The 20,380-nt window shown below is 45.8% G+C and overlaps 1 protein-coding gene across 1 annotated transcript; it reads right to left on the minus strand.

Annotated features, from left to right (window-relative positions):
• Window positions 1-15,880: 15,880 nt before the first annotated feature.
• On the minus strand, window positions 15,881-16,757 carry LOC127333205 (histone H2A.4). The gene is made up of 2 exons (XM_051359547.2): window positions 16,505-16,757; window positions 15,881-16,367 (listed from the first exon to the last, which is right to left on the minus strand). The coding sequence occupies exons 1-2, from the start codon at window positions 16,691-16,693 to the stop codon at window positions 16,149-16,151; spliced, it is 408 nt and encodes a 135-aa protein (XP_051215507.1). The 5' UTR covers window positions 16,694-16,757; the 3' UTR covers window positions 15,881-16,148.
• Window positions 16,758-20,380: the final 3,623 nt, after the last annotated feature.

Genomic DNA, 20,380 nt, shown 5'->3' on the forward strand with positions numbered 1-20,380 from the left:
CGCCGGGACGGGGAAGTGCCCCCGGAAGGCATCTCCATCGACACCACCGCTATCTCCACCGCCATCTTCATCACCGCTGCTGTCTCCCATGAGGAGGGAGTAGTTCTCCATCGAGGCTAAGGGTTGTACCGGTAGCTATGTGGTTAATCTCTCTCCCATGTACTTCAATACAATGATCTCATGAGTTGCCTTACATGATTGAGATTCATATGATGAGCTTTGTATCTCTATTAATCTATGTGCTACTCTAGTGATGTTATTAAAGTACTCTATTCCTCCTTCATGATGTAATGGTGACAGTGTGTGCATCATGTAGTACTTGGCGTAGTTTATGATTGTGATCTCTTGTAGATTATGAAGTTAACTCTTACTATGATGGTATTGATGTGATCTATTCCTCCTTTCATAGTTTGATGGTGACAGTGTGCATGCTATGTTAGTACTTGGTATAGTTGTGTTGATCTATCATGCACTCTAAGGTTATTTAAACATGAATATCGAATATTGTGGAGCTTGTTAACTCCGACATTGAGGTGCTCTTGTAGCCCTACACAATTAGTGGTGTTCATCATCCAACAAGAGAGTGTAGAGTGGTTTTATTATGTGATCAATGTTGAGAGTGTCCACTAGTGAAAGTATTATCCCTAGGCCTTGTTTCCAAATACTGCAATCATCGCTTGTTTACTGTTCTACTGCATCTGTACTTCCTGCAATATTACCACCATCAACCACACGCCAGTTGTAGCAGCAAGCTATTTTCTGGTGCCGTTACTACTGCTCATATTCATTCATACCACCTGTATTTCACTATCTCTTCGCCGAACTAGTGCACCTATACATCTGACAAGTGTATTGGGTGTGTTGGGGACACAAGAGACTTCTTGCTTTGTGATTGCAGGGTTGCTTGAGAGGAATATCTTTGACCTCTTCCTCCCTGAGTTCGATAAACCTTGGGTGATCCACTTAAGGGAAAACTTGATGCTGTTCTACAAACCTCTGCTCTTGGAGGCCCAACACTGTCTACAGGAAAAGAAGCGTGCGTAGACATCAGGTGCCGGGAAGAGCTTCAGAACCCTCCCGAGCTAGGGTCATGATGACGGTGGCGACGGAACTTTTCGTGGATGGAGGTTCGGGTATTTAGGTTTTTCCCGAACAGATGAATATATAGGCAGAAGGGCGAGGTCGGTGGGCGTCCGAGGGGCCCACACCACCCCTAGGCGCGGCCAGGGGGTGGCCCACGCCTAGGCGTGGTGCGGACGCGTCCTGGATCTTCTCCGTCTCTCATCTAGACTTCGTCTTCGTTACAGTAAAATAGGAACTTTGACTTTCGTTTCGTCTAATTCCAAGAATATTTCCTGTACAACTTTTCTGAAATACCAAAATAGCAGAAAACAGGAACTGGCACTGTGGCATCTTGTCAATAGGTTAGTTCCACAAAATGCATAAAAATACCACAGAGTGTAAACAAATCATATAGAAATTGGTGTAAAACAAGCATGGAGCATCAAAAATTATAGATACGTTTGCAACGTATCACCTCCCAAAATGGATTTTCTCACCATTATTAAAAGTGATTGTTGTGACATTAAGGATGAAAATTTTACCCACAGGTACGGGTACCCGCCGGTACCGTACCCGCATGAGCAGGGTATGGGTAGACTTTTATGCCCATGGGTAGTACCCATACCCTGCCCGTTAAGTCATGGGCAGGGCATGGGTATAGCCTCGTACCCGCGGGTATACCCATACCCTGCCCGCTTATTGTTAAATTCTTACGTGACACGTCTACTTTTGTTGACTTATGAGTTAGAATATGAGAATGAGAATTTTATATTATGTTAATTGTTATGTACTCAACTACCTTTTTTTGAGTTGAGATAATTATTTTTTTATCAAAATTGTTATCGATAAATGTAAAATTGTGATTGACTTGTGTACAATTTAAAGTACCCATCGGGTACCCAATGGGTACGGGTACCCGCCGGGTATGGGTATGGGTAAATTTTTATACCCATGGGTACGGGTATAGGTAGAAGTTTGTACCCATTGACTATACGGGTATGGGTATGGTATTGTTCTCCCCTGCCCATACCCTGCCCATTGCCATCCTTATGTGACATCATAAAATATGATCATGTCCACCTCGTTGCAAGGGTTGCCCAATCTCACCCAAACATTCTCCGGGTCTTTCCGCTCTTGCCAAGGCCATCTCTACCGGAGGGCTTTTGCAAAGAAGTTAGTGTTGAGGACACCGAGGCCACCAAGATTTACACTCTAGACACCGGGTCCCAATTGACTTTGCATTGGCCCCCGGAAACATTGTCGTTGTGTGTCCATAAGCAAGCACATTCAATTTTATTCATGTTATGTGTAGTGTTGGGGAACCCCGAGAGGGGTCAAGGGGTATATGGATAAGGATGCAAACTTAATAAGAGCGGTGCATCATGCTGTTGTGATGAACTTTCCATTAAAAGTTGGATTATTTCCCGACATTTAATCCTCAAGGTATTGGAAATCTTCTCACCAAGGCACCTGCTGGACTTTGCCTAATATAGGCCTAGGTTCCTAGCCCTTTTTATTTAGTCTAGAGTTCCTAAAAATCTCAAAGGCCCAATTGGCCCATTCATGCATGGCAAGGGGTGGAACAAAAATTTAGTTCCACCTTGTTAGTTTAGAGAGAGTTGGACCTCCTAATAAGGGGATGCTCCACTTGTGGTATAAGCATGAGAAGAGATCTCCTACACCCGCGCTCCCGCTCCTCCTCCTTCGCCACCCGCCTCGTCACGACACGCGTGCGCCGTAGTTTACAGGAATGCCTCGAGCAAAGACTTCTCTCCTTTTTATCACACATGAATGGTTGCAGAAGATGAAATGTGTTGCTGTAGTGGACAAAAACTATTGAATGTTTAGCATGCTCGCCTTTGTGTCGTGAGAGAAGAGGGAGGAAGTCTTCCTTACTTGAATAATCATTCCACATGTCATGACACGATTATTTTGTCCCCGCTAGAATGACTGGGATCGGGAGGGTTTGCGTCGGGCTGGAACCCCCACGGGCGTAACCTAACACTTGAATTATGCGCGACAGGAATTAATCATGGGCCATGCAAACCCACCGGGGTTGAGGGGTAGGTTGTGATCCCGGCCAGCGAGGACGTCAGCGAGGAAATGGGAACAACAGCTTAAGCCATTAGGTGTAGGCGCTTTCCAGAGGTGGAAGATTTACGTTCTTCCTATTTGACCCGAAACCGATCGATCTAGCCATGAGCAGGTTGAAGAGAGCTCTAACAAGCCTTGGAGGACCGAACACACGTATGTGGCAAAATACAGGGATGACTTGTGGCTAGGGGTGAAAGGCCAACCAAGATCGGATATAGCTGGTTTTCCCTGATGGGCCATCACATCCCTTGATGAGTAGATATTTCGTGTCTTACTGATCAAAGGTAAGTAAGAACCTTTTGATATCGGGAAGTGCCAATAAATAATAGATAAGTTTTGTGGTCTCAAATAAGGATTGAGTGCTTGTGGAGAAGAGAAGAGATAGGGCTATAGCGAATATTACTTTCTTATAGATGTATAAGGGGAGTACGGGCTATAAGGGAGGGGTCCAGGTGGATCCTGTGATCCCCAGATCCGACACTGCATGACAGCTTGAGTGTACCCGGAGGGCCGGAGGATGTTGCGACGGGCAGTAGCCGCTTGTACGTTTTCAACAATGAAAATTATGCCATAAAAGTGTCCAAGCTTGAGGCATGGGAGCTGACGACGGCTGCGGTGAACGGCAGAGCCGGCAGTTTGCTTGCATCCGTCGTTGAGGCACCCAACCGTAAAGTGGCCTTGTAGCCTTGCAGGGGACGTCGTGGATGGTGGCTACTCAAATACGCGGCATGTTGTTGATTTCTGCTTGTTTATCGTGTTATGAGTTTCAGATGGAAATCCTAGGGTTATTTATGGTGTCTTTCGTGATAATTTTTTTTGGGATTTCTATTTTCGTGCCCTACGGTCCTTAGTTGTACTCAGTTTTCCCCAGCTCCTTAGTTTTTTCTCAGTTTTCTGCAAGCCCTAGTCTGAAACCCGCAGAAGGAGCTTGGACTGGAGGATTCCCGTCTAGTTGACCGTTCCGTGCTGACATGTGGGGCCGCGTCGCGTGGGGCTGGTAGAAAGGGACCGTGTGGGACAGGACGAGACCGCGTTTGGTCATACGAGCGGAGCGGGGGCCGTAGCGTGTGGAGCCGGGTGGGTCCGGGACGTGGGCGCGAGTGGTTTCTGTCTCTTTCCCCCATATTAGCAGTTTTCAATGCACCTTTTTCCTCTCTCTCGCTCGATCTCATTCATTCTTGACTGTCCAAATTGGTAGAAAGTCTAGAGTAGCTACTCCTTCTGTTTTTTAACGCCTTTAATTTTTTTATGCCTTCGTTTTTACCCAATCAGGTTGGAAATCTAGGGCACAAATCCAGAGAAAATATAGGATAAGCTGCATACAACAGCCAACATAGCATAGATATATTCACGACAGATCCAACAGTACTACCGATAGATCCAACATAAGCTACATTTTACATGAATTTAAGCTGCTCTACAGAAAGAGCAGTCACATACAGAGTGCAGTAGGCTGATGTCTACGGGTGCTTCTATTCTTGTAGACAGTGTTGGGCCTCCAAGAGCAGAGGTTTGTAGAACAGCAGCAAGTTTCCCTTAAGTGGATCACCCAAGGTTTATCGAACTCAGGGAGGAAGAGGTCAAAGATATCCCTCTCATGCAACCCTGCAACCACAAAGCAAGAAGTGTCTTGTGTCCCCAACACACCTAATAGGTGCACTAGTTCGGCGAAGAGATAGTGAAATACAGGTGGTATGAATAAGTATGAGCAGTAGTAAAGGCGCCAGAAAAGTGCTTTGCTGTCCAGGACTGGCGTGTGGTTGATGGTGGTAATATTGCAGACAGTACAGATGTAGTAGAACAGTAAACAAGCAGCGATAGCAGTATTTAGGAACAAGGCCTAGGGATCATACTTTCACTAGTGGACACTCTCAACATTGATCACATAACAGAATAGATAAATGCTATACTCTACACTCTCTTGTTGGATGATGAACACCACTAATTGTGTAGGGCTACAAGAACCCTCAATGCCGGAGTTAACAAGCTCCACAACATTCGATATTCATGTTTAAATAACCTTAGAGTGCATGACAGATCAACACAACCAAACCAAGTACTAACATAGCATGCACACTGTCACCTTCACGCTACGAAAGGAGGAATAGATCACATCAATACTATCATAGTAATAGTTAACTTCATAATCTACAAGAGATCACAATCATAACCTACGCCAAGTACTACACAATGCACACACTGTCACCATTACACCGTGCAGGAGGAATAGAGTACTTTAATAACATCACTAGAGTAGCACATAGATGAATAGTGATACAAAACTCATATGAATCTCAATCATGTAAGGCAGCTCATGAGATCATTGTATTGAAGTACATAGGAGAGAGATTAACCACATAGCTACCGGTACAGCCCTTAGCCTCGATGGAGAACTACTCCCTCCTCATGGGAGACAGCAGCGGTGATGAAGATGGCGGTGGAGATGGCAGCGGTGTCGATGGATAAGCCTTCCGGGGGCACTTCCCCGTCCCGGCGGCATGCCGGAACAGAGACTCCTGTCCCCCAGATCTTGGCTTCGCGATGGCGGAGGCTCTGGATGGTTTCTCGTACCGTGGCTTTTTTCGTATCGAAGACTTAGGTCAGGGGCTTCTTATAGGCGAAGAGGCGGCGTCAGAAGGGGTCTAGGGCCACCAGACACTAGGGCGGCGCCCCCCCTGGGCCGCGCCGCCACCATGTGTGGGCCCCCTGTGGCCCCTCTCTGGCGGCTCTCGGGTGTTCTGGAAGCTTCGTCCAATTCTAAGACTCTGGGCGTTGATTTCGTTCAATTCCGAGAATATTTCCTTACTAGGATTTCTGAAACCAAAAACAGCAGAAAACATGATCTGGCCCTTCGGCATCTCGTCAATAGGTTAGTTCCGAAAAACGCATAAAAACGATATAAAGTGTGAACAAAACATGTAGGTATTGTCATAAAACAAGCATGGAACATAAGAAATTATCGATACGTCGGAGACGTATCAGCATCCCCAAGCTTAGTTTCTGCTCGTCCCGAGCAGGTAAACGATAACAAAGATAATTTCTGGAGTGACATGCCATTATAACCTTGATCATACTATTGTAAGCATATGTAATGAATGCAGCGATCAAAACAATGGTAAATGACATGAGTAAACAAATGAATCATAAAGCAAAGACTTTTCATGAATAGTACTTCAAGACAAGCATCAATAAGTCTTGCATAAGAGTTAACTCATAAAGCAATAATTCAAAGTAGAGGTATTGAAGCAACACAAAGGAAGATTAAGTTTCAGCGGTTGCTTTCAACTTGTAACATGTATATCTCATGGATAGTTGTCAATGTAAAGTAATATAACAAGTGCAATATGCAAGTATGTAGGAATCAATGCACAGTTCACACAAGTGTTTGCTTCTTGAGGTAGAGAGAAATAGGTGAACTGACTCAATATAAAAGTAAAAGAATGGCCCTTCGCAGAGGGAAGCATTGATTGCTATATTTGTGCTAGAGCTTTGGTTTTGAAAACATATAGAGAGCGTAAAAGTAAAGTTTTGAGAGGTGTTTGTTGTTGTCAACGAATGGTAGTGGGCACTCTAACCCCCTTGCCAGACAAACCTTCAAAGAGCGGCTCCCATTTTATTTTATTTTTGTGTGGCACTCCTTCCAACCTTTCTTTCACAAACCATGGCTAACCGAATCCTCGGGTGCATGCCAACAATCTCATACCATGAAGGAGTGCCTTTTATTTTAGTTTTATTATGATGAAACTCCTCCCCACCTTTGCTTTCTCAAGCCATGGCTAACCGAATCCTTCGGGTGCCGTCCAACAATCACATACCATGGAGGAGTGTCTATTTTTTGTTAATTAATTTGGGACTGGGAATCCCATTGCCAGCTCTTTTTGCAAAATTATTGGATAAGCGGATGAAGCCACTAGTCCATTGGTGAAAGTTGCCCAACAAGATTGAAAGATAAACACCACATACTTCCTCATGAGCTATAAAACATTGACACAAATAAGAGGTAATAACTTTTGAAGTGTTTAAAGATAGCACTCAAGCAATTTACTTTGGAATGGCAGAAAATACCATGTAGTAGGTAGGTATGGTGGACACAAATGGCATAGTGGTTGGCTCAAGGATTTTGGATGCATGAGAAGTATTCCCTCTCGATACAAGGCTTAGGCTAGCAAGGTTATTTGAAACAAACACAAGTATGAAGCGGTGCAGCAAAACTCACATAAAAGACATATTGTAAATATTATAAGACTCTACACCGTCTTCCTTGTTGTTCAAACTCTTACTAGGAATTATCTATACCTTAGAGAGACCAATTATGCAAACCAAATTTTAGCAAGCTCTATGTATTTCTTCATTAATAGGTGCAAAGTATATGATGCAAGAGCTTAAACATGAGCACAACAATTTCCAAGTATCACATTATCCAAGACATTTTACCAATTACTACATGTATCATTTTCCGTTTCCAACCATATAACAATTAACGAAGCAGTTTCAACCTTCGCCATGAAAATTAAAAGCTAAGAACACATGTGTTCATATGAACCAGCGGAGCGTGTCTCTCTCCCACATAAGCATTTATTTATTCAAACAAAAACAAAAACAAAAACAAACAGACGCTCCAAGTAAAGTACATAAGATGTGACCGAATAAAAATATAGTTTCAAGAGAAGGAACCTGATAATTTGTCGATGAAGAAGGGGATGCCTTGGGCATCCCCAAGCTTAGATGCTTGAGTCTTCTTGAAATATGCAGGGATGAACCACCGGGGCATCCCCAAGCTTAGAGCTTTCACTCTTCTTGATCACATTATATCATCCTCCTCTCTTGACCCTTGAAAACTTCCTCCACACCAAACTCGAAACAAACTCATTAGAGGGTTAGTGCATAATCAAAAATTCACATGTTCAGAGGTGACACAATCATTCTTAACACTTCTGTACATTGCATAAAGCTACTGGAAGGTAATGGAACAAAGAAATCCATCTAACACAGCAAAAGAGGCAATGCGAAATAAAAGGCAGAATCTGTCAAAACAGAACAGTCCGTAAAGACGAATTTCTAAGAGGCACCAGACTTGCTCAAATGAAAATGCTCAAATTGAATGAAAGTTGCGTACATATCTGAGGATCACTCACGTAAATTGGCATAATTTTCTGAGTTACCTACAGAGAATTAGGCCCAGATTCGTGACAGCAAGAAATCTGTTTCTGCGCAGTAATCCAAATCTAGTATGAACCTTACTACCAAAGACTTTACTTGGCACAACAAATGCAAAAAAACTAAAATAAGGAGAGGTTGCTACAGTAGTAACAACTTCCAAGACTCAAATATAAAACAAAGTACTGTAGTAAAAAAACACATGGGTTATCTCCCAAGAAGTTCTTTCTTTATAGCCGTTAAGATGGGCTCAGCAGTTTTAATGATGCACTCGCAAGAAATAGTAGTTGAAGCAAAAGAGAGCATCAAGAAGCAAATTCAAAACACATTTAAGCCTAACATGCTTCCTATGCATAGGAATCTTGTAAATAAACAAGTTCATGAAGAACAAAGTAACAAGCATAGGAAGATAGAACAAGTGTAGCTTCAAAAATTTCAGCACATAGAGAGGTGTTTTAGTAACATGAAAATTTCTACAACCATATTTTCCTCTCTCATAATAACTTTCAGTAGCATCATGAGCAAACTCAACAATATAACTATCAAATGAAACATTCTTATCATGAGTCTCATGCATAAAATTATTACTACTCCCAACATAAGCATAATCAATTTTATTAGTTGTAGTGGGAGCAAATTCAACAAAGTAGCTATCATCAAATATAGGAGACATATTGTAATCATAATCAAATTTATCCTCCATAACAGGCGGTACCAAAAGACTACTATCATTATAATCATCATAAATAGGAGGCAAAGTATCATCAAAGTAAATTTTCTCCTCAATGCTTGGGGGACTAAAAAGATCATGCTCATCAAAACCAGCTTCTCCAAGCTTAGAATTTTTCATAGCATTAGCAACAATAGTGTTCAAAGCATTCATATTAATAACATTCCCATTAGCATGCATATAAAGTTCCATGGGTTTTTTAATTCTCTCTTCAAACACATCATGTCCTAATTCAAGATAAAGTTCATAAAGATCTCTCATATTTTTGTTGTTTTCCATTATGCCTAACTAGTGTAAACAAGAAACAAAAAGATGCAATTGCAGGATCTAAAGGAAATAGCTTCGAGTACTTACAACGGTGAAAATAGCTTAGTAGCCGAGATCCGGAGTGTGAGTACCTTTTACCTTTCCTCCCCGGCAACGGCGCCAGAAAAGTGCTTGATGTCTACGGGTGCTTCTATTCTTGTAGACAGTATTGGGCCTCCAAGAGCAGAGGTTTGTAGAACAGCAGCAAGTTTCCCTTAAGTGGATCACCCAAGGTTTATCAAACTCAGGGAGGAAGAGGTCAAAGATATCCCTCTCATGCAACCCTGCAACCACAAAGCAAGAAGTCTCTTGTGTCCCCAACACACCTAATAGGTGCACTAGTTCGGCGAAGAGATAGTGAAATACAGGTGGTATGAATAAGTATGAGCAGTAGTAAAGGCGCCAGAAAAGTGCTTTGCTGTTCAGGACTGGCGTGTGCTTGATGGTGGTAATATTGCAGACAGTACAGATGCAGTAGAACAGTAAACAAGCAGCGATAGCAGTATTGAGGAACAAGGCCTAGGGATCATACTTTCACTAGTGGACACTCTCAACATTGATCACATAACAGAATAGATAAATGATATACTCTACACTCTCTTGTTGGATGATGAACACCACTAATTGTGTAGGGCTACAAGAACCCTCAATGCCGGAGTTAACAAGCTCCACAACATTCGATATTCATGTTTAAATAACCTTAGAGTGCATGACAGATCAACACAACCAAACCAAGTACTAACATAGCATGCACACTATCACCTTCACGCTACGAAAGGAGGAATAGATCACATCAATACTATCATAGTAATAGTTAACTTCATAATCTACAAGAGATCACAATCATAACCTACGCCAAGTACTACACGATGCACACACTGTCACCATTACACCATGCAGGAGGAATAGAGTACTTTAATAACATCACTAGAGTAGCACATAGATGAATAGTGATACAAAACTCATATGAATCTCAATCATGTAAGGCAGCTCATGAGATCATTGTATTGAAGTACATAGGAGAGAGATTAACCACATAGCTACCGGTACAGCCCTTAGCCTCGATGGAGAACTACTCCCTCCTCATGGGAGACAGCAGCGGTAATGAAGATAGCGGTGGAGATGGCAGCGGTGTCGATGGAGAAGCCTTCCGGGGGCACTTCCCCATCCCGGCGGTGTGCCGGAACAGAGACTCCTGTCCCCCAGATCTTGGCTTCGCGATGGCGGCGGCTCTGGATGGTTTCTCGTACCGTGGCTTTTTTCGTATCGAAGACTTAGGTCAGGGGCTTCTTATAGGCGAAGAGGCGGCATCAGAAGGGGTCTGGGGCCACCAGACACTAGGGCGGCGCCCCCCCTGGGCCGCGCCGCCACCATGTGTGGGCCCACTGTGGCCCCTCTCTGGCGGCTCTCGGGTGTTCTGGAAGCTTCGTCCAATTCTAAGACTCTGGGCGTTGATTTCGTTCAATTCCGAGAATATTTCCTTACTAGGATTTCTGAAACCAAAAACAGCAGAAAACAGGAACTGGCCCTTCGGCATCTCGTCAATAGGTTAGTTCCGGAAAACGCATAAAAACGATATAAAGTGTGAACAAAACATGTAGGTATTGTCATAAAAGAAGCATGGAACATAAGAAATTATCGATACGTTGGAGACGTATCATAGGCACGTTCAACGCCTCCAGGTAGCGCATGTGACTCGCTTGGAGGCTGCGTAGGTGAATCCCAAGTGCTTTATGTTGGTCCATGAACGCATTCACGTTCACGGTCGTTCCAACTCTAGCGCCGCATCTGCCAATGGATTCAACATGGTTCACCAGGTAGTTGAAGTCGGTGGCGTGGAGCTTCCTGTTGCAGAAGGGGCACCTGGAAACGCCTCGAGCAAAGTGGCCATCGTAATATCCGAACTGCAGCCTCGTGAGGACGTGACGAGTCTTGGTGTGGAAGGACTCGTCGTCATTGTCGACGTTGCTACTTTGCACCTGTCACGTAGCACCAAAGATATTGCAAAAAACACGGAGTCAATTGCAACGATGATGGAACAAAGAGTGAACAAAAGATCATGCATGATAATATGGGCACGAAAAAAAGAGGTAGCCTCAGTTACATTGGACACACTTACATCCAGGATTTGAGTCAATGAACCAAAGATCATGCACAACAAATTTGTACACACCAATTATTCACTAACCAAACCCTGAATCAATTTGTGCCCAAATATTCATCATCATCAGCACAAATTAACCTAATAATGCAAGATCTAACACAAAAGGATTGAAATAGGAACAGACGAACCCTAATAACGCTATATCTAACACAAAAGGATTGAAATGGGATAAGAACAAGGGAGCAAAGGGTTACCTCCGGCTCGTCATCGATGATGCTGGTGTCGTAGGGGTTCTCCGGCGCGAAGTACGGCACTGGTTCGTACGGGTCCCAAGCGACGGGGGCGGCGGCCGATGCGCCGGCGGCTATGTTGGAAGCAGCGACGAGGGCCTGGATGGGGGCGGCGGCCGATGCGCCGGCGGCTACGTTGGAAGCAGCGACGGGGGCCTGGACGAGGGCGGCGGCTGATGCGTCGGCGGCTACGTTGGAAGCAGCGATGGGGGCCTGGACGGAGGTGGCGGCCGATGCGCCGGCGGCTGATGCGCCGACGGCTACGTCGGAAGCGCCGATAATGGGCATCTCATTCTTCTCCGTCGCCGGCGGTTTTCTTCTAGGTTTTTTCGGCTGTGGAGAAGACGATGGGACAGGAGAGGCGGTTGCGTCGAGGGAGAGAAAAAAGGACTTTATAAAGACGAAGGTGGCGTGTACCGCAACACGCGTCCGCTATGCACGCCTGCAGCGTGCACCACGACACGAGGCTAACCATGGGACGTTTGGTGTACGCAGTTATAACCTCGGGCCTTATACAAAAAAATTATTTGTACTCAGTTTTCCCCTCGAGTACTTAGACTGGCAAGTGCAATTTACTCAGTTTTACCCTCAAGTAGCTGGTTAACAAAGAGTAAACAAATGAGATTAACATAGCTAATTAAGTCATTTCATGCGCAGAAAAATCTAAAAAAAATCAAAACATAGTGGCACCTACTCATGGAGTCTTCCTACGCAATCTGCCACCTAGGAAACCTTAACAAACATAGATAAATCAAGTTTTACCACAAATTACCACTTCACAGAATCACTAGTACCTATGAAGATGCATGGTTTTCCACTCAAACCCCTTTGCAAAACATCTTCCCCAAAACATAGTTTTTTCAAATGAGGCCGTAATTATCACACTCATGTATATTTGAATTGCAAATAATTTGATGTAGCCCAATATGAATTATATTATACAAAACACGCATTTTTCATTTTGTAATTCTTTTGTTTGAATCCCTTAGTCTATTTACTATTTATGTGCCCTTGGTTTTTTAGTACTACTCAGTTTTGCTCTCAAGTACTGTCACAAATGCTCACAGAAGCCCAAACTTATCCTGATTGGTTGAACCGTTGTCACACGGATCGACTCTACCAACCGTTGATCCACTAATCTAACGGGCAGTATACGCCTCTCCGTCTCTTCGTGGCCACCCCTCTCTCTCTCTCTTCGTGGCCACCCCTCTCTTCCTCTGTCGGTGGACAGTGTCACCCCCCTATTTATGTGCAATAACGAGTTTGCCACGTAACTATATTCCCTCCATGTATGCATTATTTTCCACGATCTAAAAATGTTAAACTAAAAAGTGGTATAATTTTGGTGTAAACAAGAGACATACATATTTGCGGATTTCGGCGAATGCATTATTTGTCACCCCTCTAACAATTATCAACTCTCTTTAGCATTCCTTTTTTTTAGGGAATATAGTTTGGGATATAGTTTTGGTGATTTGAAACGGCCCAAACGTGGTATAATTTTGGTATAAACATGAGGCATACATATTTTAGGGATTTCGGTGAATGGTTGACACAAATATAAAACATTGCAAAATAACTAAACCTAACTAGACCGGGCATCGAAGGTTCCGTGTGTCGCTGCCAAGAAAGAACACTCGAGGGCACACCCAGTCACCCAAACTGAAAAATCCAGTTGTTGAGGCTGCTCTGTTGGTTCTTTCGAGGAAGAACAACCAGAAACCTCTGTGCATATTTTCGCTGCGAAGAAACAACACACATCAGTCGTCGTCCTCCTCGGTGATGTCGCAGTGGTAGTGCCGGCGGCAAGGCGTCTCGTCGAACACCTTGACGCTCACGTCCCTCTCGCCAAAGTAGGAGAACACGAGCACGAAGTCGGCTTCGAGGCGGTGGTAGCGCGCGAACTTCTCCCAGCCGATGTGGAGGTACATCTTGCGGCGCGCATCGTAGATCACGCCGACGATCCACCGGCAGCCACCGCAGGCAGCCTCCTGCAGATGCAGCGACCCCGGGCGCCCGTCGCCAGAGACGAAGTCGGTGAAGGTGCCCGGCAGCCTCTGGATGGCATGTGGGTCGCCCTTGAGGACGACGAAAAACTCGAACAGCACGGGCCCCTCCTCATCTTGCATGTCTGACGATGAGAACGACGGCGTCGCAGGCGACGGCGAGCGTGCAGATCTGCCACGGCCACGACCACGACCACGGCCGCGAGCTCGGCCTCCGCCTCTACCATACATGGCGTCGACTCTTGTGATGGTGCCAGCTAGGGTTGGGAAGAGAGGCGCTAGGTTTTGCGTGAGAGAGACGATGAGAGGCGGCCCTTTTTATAGGCCGGAGGGAGGCAGGGGAGCGGTGGCGCTCATTAACGCCAGCACGCAGAGCTAGGCGCGACGAGACGCTTCGTTGCGCCTCTGCGGGAACTGCACCGTCGCTGCGCGCCAATAACTTTCGTCGCGAGGTAGGCGACGGTTAGGTTAAAATTCAACGTGCCGCTGACGCGTCGGTCCCGCCACTCTCCGCCTCGCTTTTCGGTGTGTCAGACGTCCCCGGAGCATCCCCTGTGTAGCTGGGACGGGCTCGGGGCACCGGACACCGTATCGGGCCACACCGGACAAAAAAAACGGCTTTAGAAGACGCTGCTGGGAACGGGTTTTCTACAGCGCGTCCAAATCTCTTTGAGAGACGGTTTAGGGGAGGCGACTGAAGATGCTCTTAGCCTTCCCCGGTACTGGAGTTGCCCACGGAGCTAGCCATCCTGCATGAGAATGACAAGTAGAAGAAGCTTCAGCCTCACATGGGCCTATAAAAGATCCTGTGAGTATGTTTTCATACGAAATTGACAAAATCTCACAATCTACACTTCGCTGCACTGTTTAATTACAACTGTTCACCGATGATAAAATCTTGATACGTCCTTTTCGGAGAGCCCAAAATATAAGGTGTTTCATATCAAAATTTACATGCTGATAGTATAGAGTATTAGCTACAGCCATGTTTTTTTCGGAATGTTGTGAACTATGAATTCAAAATTTCGTAGTTTTAAGAAGGGGCTCCCTGTAGAACGACCACCAAAGTGATTTTTTTTGTTAACGAAAAGCTTCCACCAAAAGATTATCCTCAACGAAATGTCCTCGCCTTCTCTGCGTGTAGTATTTCGGTTAGCCATATTTGTGGCGACAATTGTAGTCCCTCCGTCCCACAAAGGTTGTCTAAAATTTATTAAAACTTAGATGATAACATCTAAATATATTTAAATTTTAACAAATCTTGGATAATCTTTTATGAAACATAGCGACTATTTCCGATTCGAAAGTAACGGCAAGACGGGTTAATCTGGTTCGGAAATACTCCTCTCATCTGTGGTATTCTGGCTCGTTGACATCAGACCTGTGACTTGCGTGCACGCTGCACAGGCACTTTCATTGTTGGGATTGTGCAAGCAAAAGGCATCCATACACTCACGCTGCTCCACGAGAAGGCCTGGCACGTCATGGCTTGTTCTAAAACAGAGACCAGTTCCTCAATATACGACGGTATCTGAAGATTCCTACGCGACGATCTTTAGCGGGTAGTGGAAATCTAGCTGTTCTTATTTTGCTGGAATACTATGTGCGGTATGGAAGCATTGCTTTCTCCAGTTCCTTACTGAACAAGTTTGGCAAGAACCAGCGTTCTCTTCTGCAATGCATAGATTGGGAAGCTCACAGATCAGTGTAGTAGCTTCAAAGTTGAACTGGGTGAACACCAACATTATTTGTTTGCCAAACTGAGAAACTATTTGGGAAGCAATCAACGCGAGCACAACGAATTTCCTAACTCGAACCTATCAAGCTCATCGACAGCTTAATTTGCATACCAGATTTCTCTTCTGCAGCTCCTGGTAAAAGTTGAGCTGTACAGAAGCAATAGGCTTTCAACTTAATCAGAACACCGACACAGATGAGTACAGATGCTTTAAAGTTCAGAATTAGAACAGGCACATTATTTGGCAAGTTAACTACCCAGCCAGAACGAATTTCCTAACTGGCATCTTGCAAGCAAATCGAATAAATTATGAGTTCGTGTAACCCAGCCGTAACGGATTCCAAATCGAAGAATGGTAAGTCGATGAAAGAAGAGTGACAGGACAAACTGTAATAAGCTTAAAGAGTAGAGCTCCTTGTCATTTCTTGAGCACATTGAAACAGATGCAAAATAAACAACCAGGCTTACATCCGAGATAAGCACCCGAAAATTTTGTTTGCCATATTCACAGCCATCAGGGCCCCAAACAATCCAACCAACAACTAGAGCTCCCTAGACGCCGGAAGACATCAGGACTAGGCTGAGAACCACGACACTAAATCCTACCGAACGAGATTCCTCTTCTGATGAGACGCAGTCCATGGCAAGGGTGGGGGTGGCTTCAGTTGTCGTCGTCATCGACGTTGGATGCCTTGGAGGAAGAAGCCTTCTTGGGGAGCAGGTGCTGGTGGATGTTGGGCATGACGCCGCCGCTGGCGATGGTGGCGCCGCCGAGCAGCTTCGTGAGCTCCTCGTCGTTGCGGACGGCGAGCTGGATGTGGCGCGGCACGATGCGGGTCTTCTTGTTGTCCCTCGCGGCGTTGCCGGCCAGCTCAAGGACCTGTATTCATCAGATGACAACGAGATTAGAACAGATCGAATCAGATCTGAGAACGCCCAGACGCCGAAACCCACGGAGAAACCTGGTCAAGAGAGCCGGATAAAGGAGGAGAGGGGTGAGATCCGGGAGATGCGCACCTCAGCGGCGAGGTACTCGAGGACGGCGGCGAGGTAGACGGGGGCGCCGGCGCCGACGCGCTCGGCGTACTTGCCGGCCTTGAGGAACCTGGCGATCCTGCCGACGGGGAACTGGAGGCCGGCCTTGGAGCTCCTGGACGTGGCCTTCTTGGCGGCGCCGGCGCCGATTGCCTTCCCGCGGCCGGCCATCTGAGCGACGGAGGTGGGAGGTGAACGACGGGAGCGAGGAGGCTGCGGCGGCGGGAGCGAGGGAAACGGAGGTGGGGGGAATCGGTGGGCGCGGGCGAGAATATATAGGAGGGAGGTGACGGGGCGGCAGCCAATGGGAGCCGATCACGCGGATCGCGGTTTTGGACCGTCGGATGCGTAGTATTGTACGGCGGATGAGAGGGGCGGAGACTCGGGGATTTGGATCCGGAAGCGGCGCGAGGGGACCGTGGGCGGGAGAGGTGAGATTTTCGTCTCGGACTTTTCGCGGGCGGCTTGGGGGAAACGGAGGACCGGTCACGTGCGTGCTATATTTCTCAGGGGCCACCTGTCGGTGTTGTTTCTTCGCCGGTGAGCAAACTGCAAACGTGCTACATCCAACAATAATGATGCTCGCTAATCTTCTGCATACTCCTAAGAGCATCTCGAGTCGGCGTCCCCTAAACCGTTCTCCAAAGATATTTGAGATGCATTGGACAAAAAAAACTTTTCCATCGGCATCTCGAGTCTGTTCCCGCTACACAGGGGACGCTCCGGGCACGCCGGACACAAGGAAAAACGAGGCAGGGAGTGGCGGGACCGACGCGACAGCGGCACAGTAAAAATTCGTCCCCCACTCCCGTCAAATCGCGTCTCTCCCGCCGCGCATTTCTGCCCTCCTAACACATTTGACCTCATATCCCGCCGATTTATTTCTCTCTCAGGCCGTCGCTGCTCTGTTCCTCCCGCCACCGCTACCCTCTTCCCATCCATGGCGCCGCCGACAGCCCCAAAAAGAATGGCCAAAAAAGCGGTCAAGAAGTTGTCGGGAAATGAGACGAAAGGAGCGAAGGCGCCCTTCGCGAAGCCGCGGAAGGCGCCGGCTCCGAAGAAGAAGCCGGAAGGCTGGACCGATGATCAGTAGCATCAAGACTATCTGCGCCGGAAGTTATCGACGGCGAAGCGGAAAGGATGGAGGGCGGCGCAGCAGGAGAAGAAGGCGTTGGCGGCGCGCACACCAGCACGCGCTGGCCGGGTGTATCGCTGCCACCAACGCGAGCCCATGGAGTACGGCGGTGTCGGAGTACGTTCTGGGAGTGCTCTCTCCGTCGGCATCCGGGTTCTACAACGATGGCCCCTCCGCCACTCCCGGGTGCGTGACTCCAAACTTGTCGCCGCACTACCAAGATACGCTGCCGCATGGCGGCTGATGACCCACAAGTATAGGGGGTGTATCGTAGTATTTTCGATAAATAAGAGTGTCGAACCCAACGAGGAGCAGAAGGTGTTGACAAGCAGTTTCGATGAAGGATTCACTATAAATGCTCACAGACAAGTGTTCAGGGCGTTTTTGATATAGCAGATAAATAAAGTACGAGTAAGTAAAATGCGAGAGAAGTAATTGCAGCGAGTGGCCCAATCCTTTTTAGCACAAAGGACAAGCCGGTTTGTTTACTTATAATGACCAAACATTCTTAAGGACACACGGGAATTTAGTCTAGTGATTTCGCTTCATATAGCTGATTAATCTTTATTGCTTTGATAAGTGTTGTGTGGGTGAACCTATGCTAATGCACCGCTCTTCCTAGGACTAATACATACTTGTGATTATACCCCTTGCAAGCATCCGCAACTACAAGAAAGTAATTAAGATAAATCTAACCACAGCCTTAAACTCTGAGATCCTGCTATCCCTCCTGCATCGATATACCAACGGGGGTTTAGGTTTCTGTCACTCCGGCAACCCCGCAATTGGCAAACGAGTACAAGATGTATTCCCCTAGGCCCATAAAGGTGAAGTATCATGTAGTCGACGTTCACATGACACCACTAGAAGAATAACACCACAACTTAAATATCATAACATTGAATATTACCCAACATAATTCACTACTAACATTTAGACTTCACCCATGTCCTCAAGAACTAAACGAACTACTCACGAGATATCATATGGAACATGATCAGAGGTGATATGATGATGAATAACAATCTGAACATAAACCTTGGTTCAATGGTTTCACTCAATAGCATCAATAACAAGTAGAAATCAATACCGGGAGAGTTTCCCCTATCAAACAATCAAGATCCAACCCTAATTGTTACAGCGCTGACGAGGTGCATCGGTGGAGATGGCGGTGATGATGATGGAGATGATGGTGATGATGATGGAGATGATGTCCAGCTCGATGACGGTGACGATGGCGTCGATTTTCCCCTCCGGGAGGGAATTTCCCCGGCAGATTTCAGCCTACCGGAGAGCTCTTTTCTCTCTGGTGTTTTCCGCCCCGCAGAGGCGGCTGTGACTCCTCGCGACTATCCTCTGGAGCTTAGGTTTTCGGGACGAAGAAGTACGCGAAGGAGAGGAGGCCAGAGGGGGATGTGGGCCCCCTCCCCACAAGGCGGCGCGGCCAGGCCTGGGCCCGCGCCGGCCTATGGGGGGGCCATGGCGGCCCTCCTCGGGTCCTCCTTTTGGCTATCTTCGTCTTCTGGAAAAATAGGATTTTCAGTGTAATTTCTGTCAATTGTTGATCTTCCGAAATATTGCATTCTGACGGTGCTTTTTCCAGCAGAATCCTGACTCCGGTGCGCGATTCTCCAACAATCATGAAACATGCAAAATAGATGACATAACATAAGTATCACCTCTAAATATGAAATATATCAATGAATAACAGTAAATTATGATATAAAATAGTGATGCAAAATGGACGTATCAACTCCCCCCAAGCTTAGACTTCGCTTGTCCCCAAGCGAAACTGAACTCAGTAAACAGGACCACATGTTTATGGAGTGAAGAGTCGATAAACGAAATACGGACAAGAAGCATCATATTAATTCACACAAGACATTCTAGTGAACAACTTCCTCATATAATTCAACTTGAAACAAGTAGAAGGTAATCACAAATAAAGGTGCATAAGAAATCGTAATTGGTGATGGCAAACTTCGTTCTTGGTCAGAGAACAATTAACAGATTGTACTTATCTATCGAGCAGCGCCCTTATGTTAAAACTTATATGGCACTACTTGCATACTCAATTATAATAATCTCCTCATAATCATTGATAACTTTCAAAGCTATATTCATTCAGATAAAACTTGTACTAAACAAGGAAGAATAAAAGGCATGATTAAGCAGATCACAATATAAATGATTTGATCACAACAACTCAAATGCTTGCTTAAGATGGAGGGAAATAGGTTTACTGACTCAACATAAAGTAAAAGACATGCCCTTCGCAGAGGGAAGCAGGGATTAAATCATGTGCTAGAGCTTTTTCAGTTTTGAAATCACATAAAGAGAATAAAATTAAAATTTTGAGAGGCGTTTGTTGTTGTCAACGAATGGTAGTGGGTACTCTAACCCCCCTTGCCAGACAAACTCTCGAAGAGCGGCTCCCATAAAATTTTATTTTTGGTTGACACTCCTTCCAACCTTTGCTTTCACAAACCATGGCTAATCGAATCCTCGGGTGCCTTCCATCAATCTCATACCATGAAGGAGTGTCTTTTTATTTTAGTTTTATTTAGATGACACTCCTCCCCACTTTGCTTTCTCAAGCCATGGCTAACCGAATCCTCGGGTGCCTTCCAACAATCACATACCATGGAGGAGTGTCTATTTGTAAAATTATGAAGGTTAATTAATCGGGGCTGGGAACCCCGTTGCCAGCTCTTTTTGCAAAA

Source organism: Lolium perenne, chromosome 2, assembly GCF_019359855.2.
Source record: "Lolium perenne isolate Kyuss_39 chromosome 2, Kyuss_2.0, whole genome shotgun sequence".
NCBI lineage: Eukaryota > Viridiplantae > Streptophyta > Magnoliopsida > Poales > Poaceae > Lolium > Lolium perenne.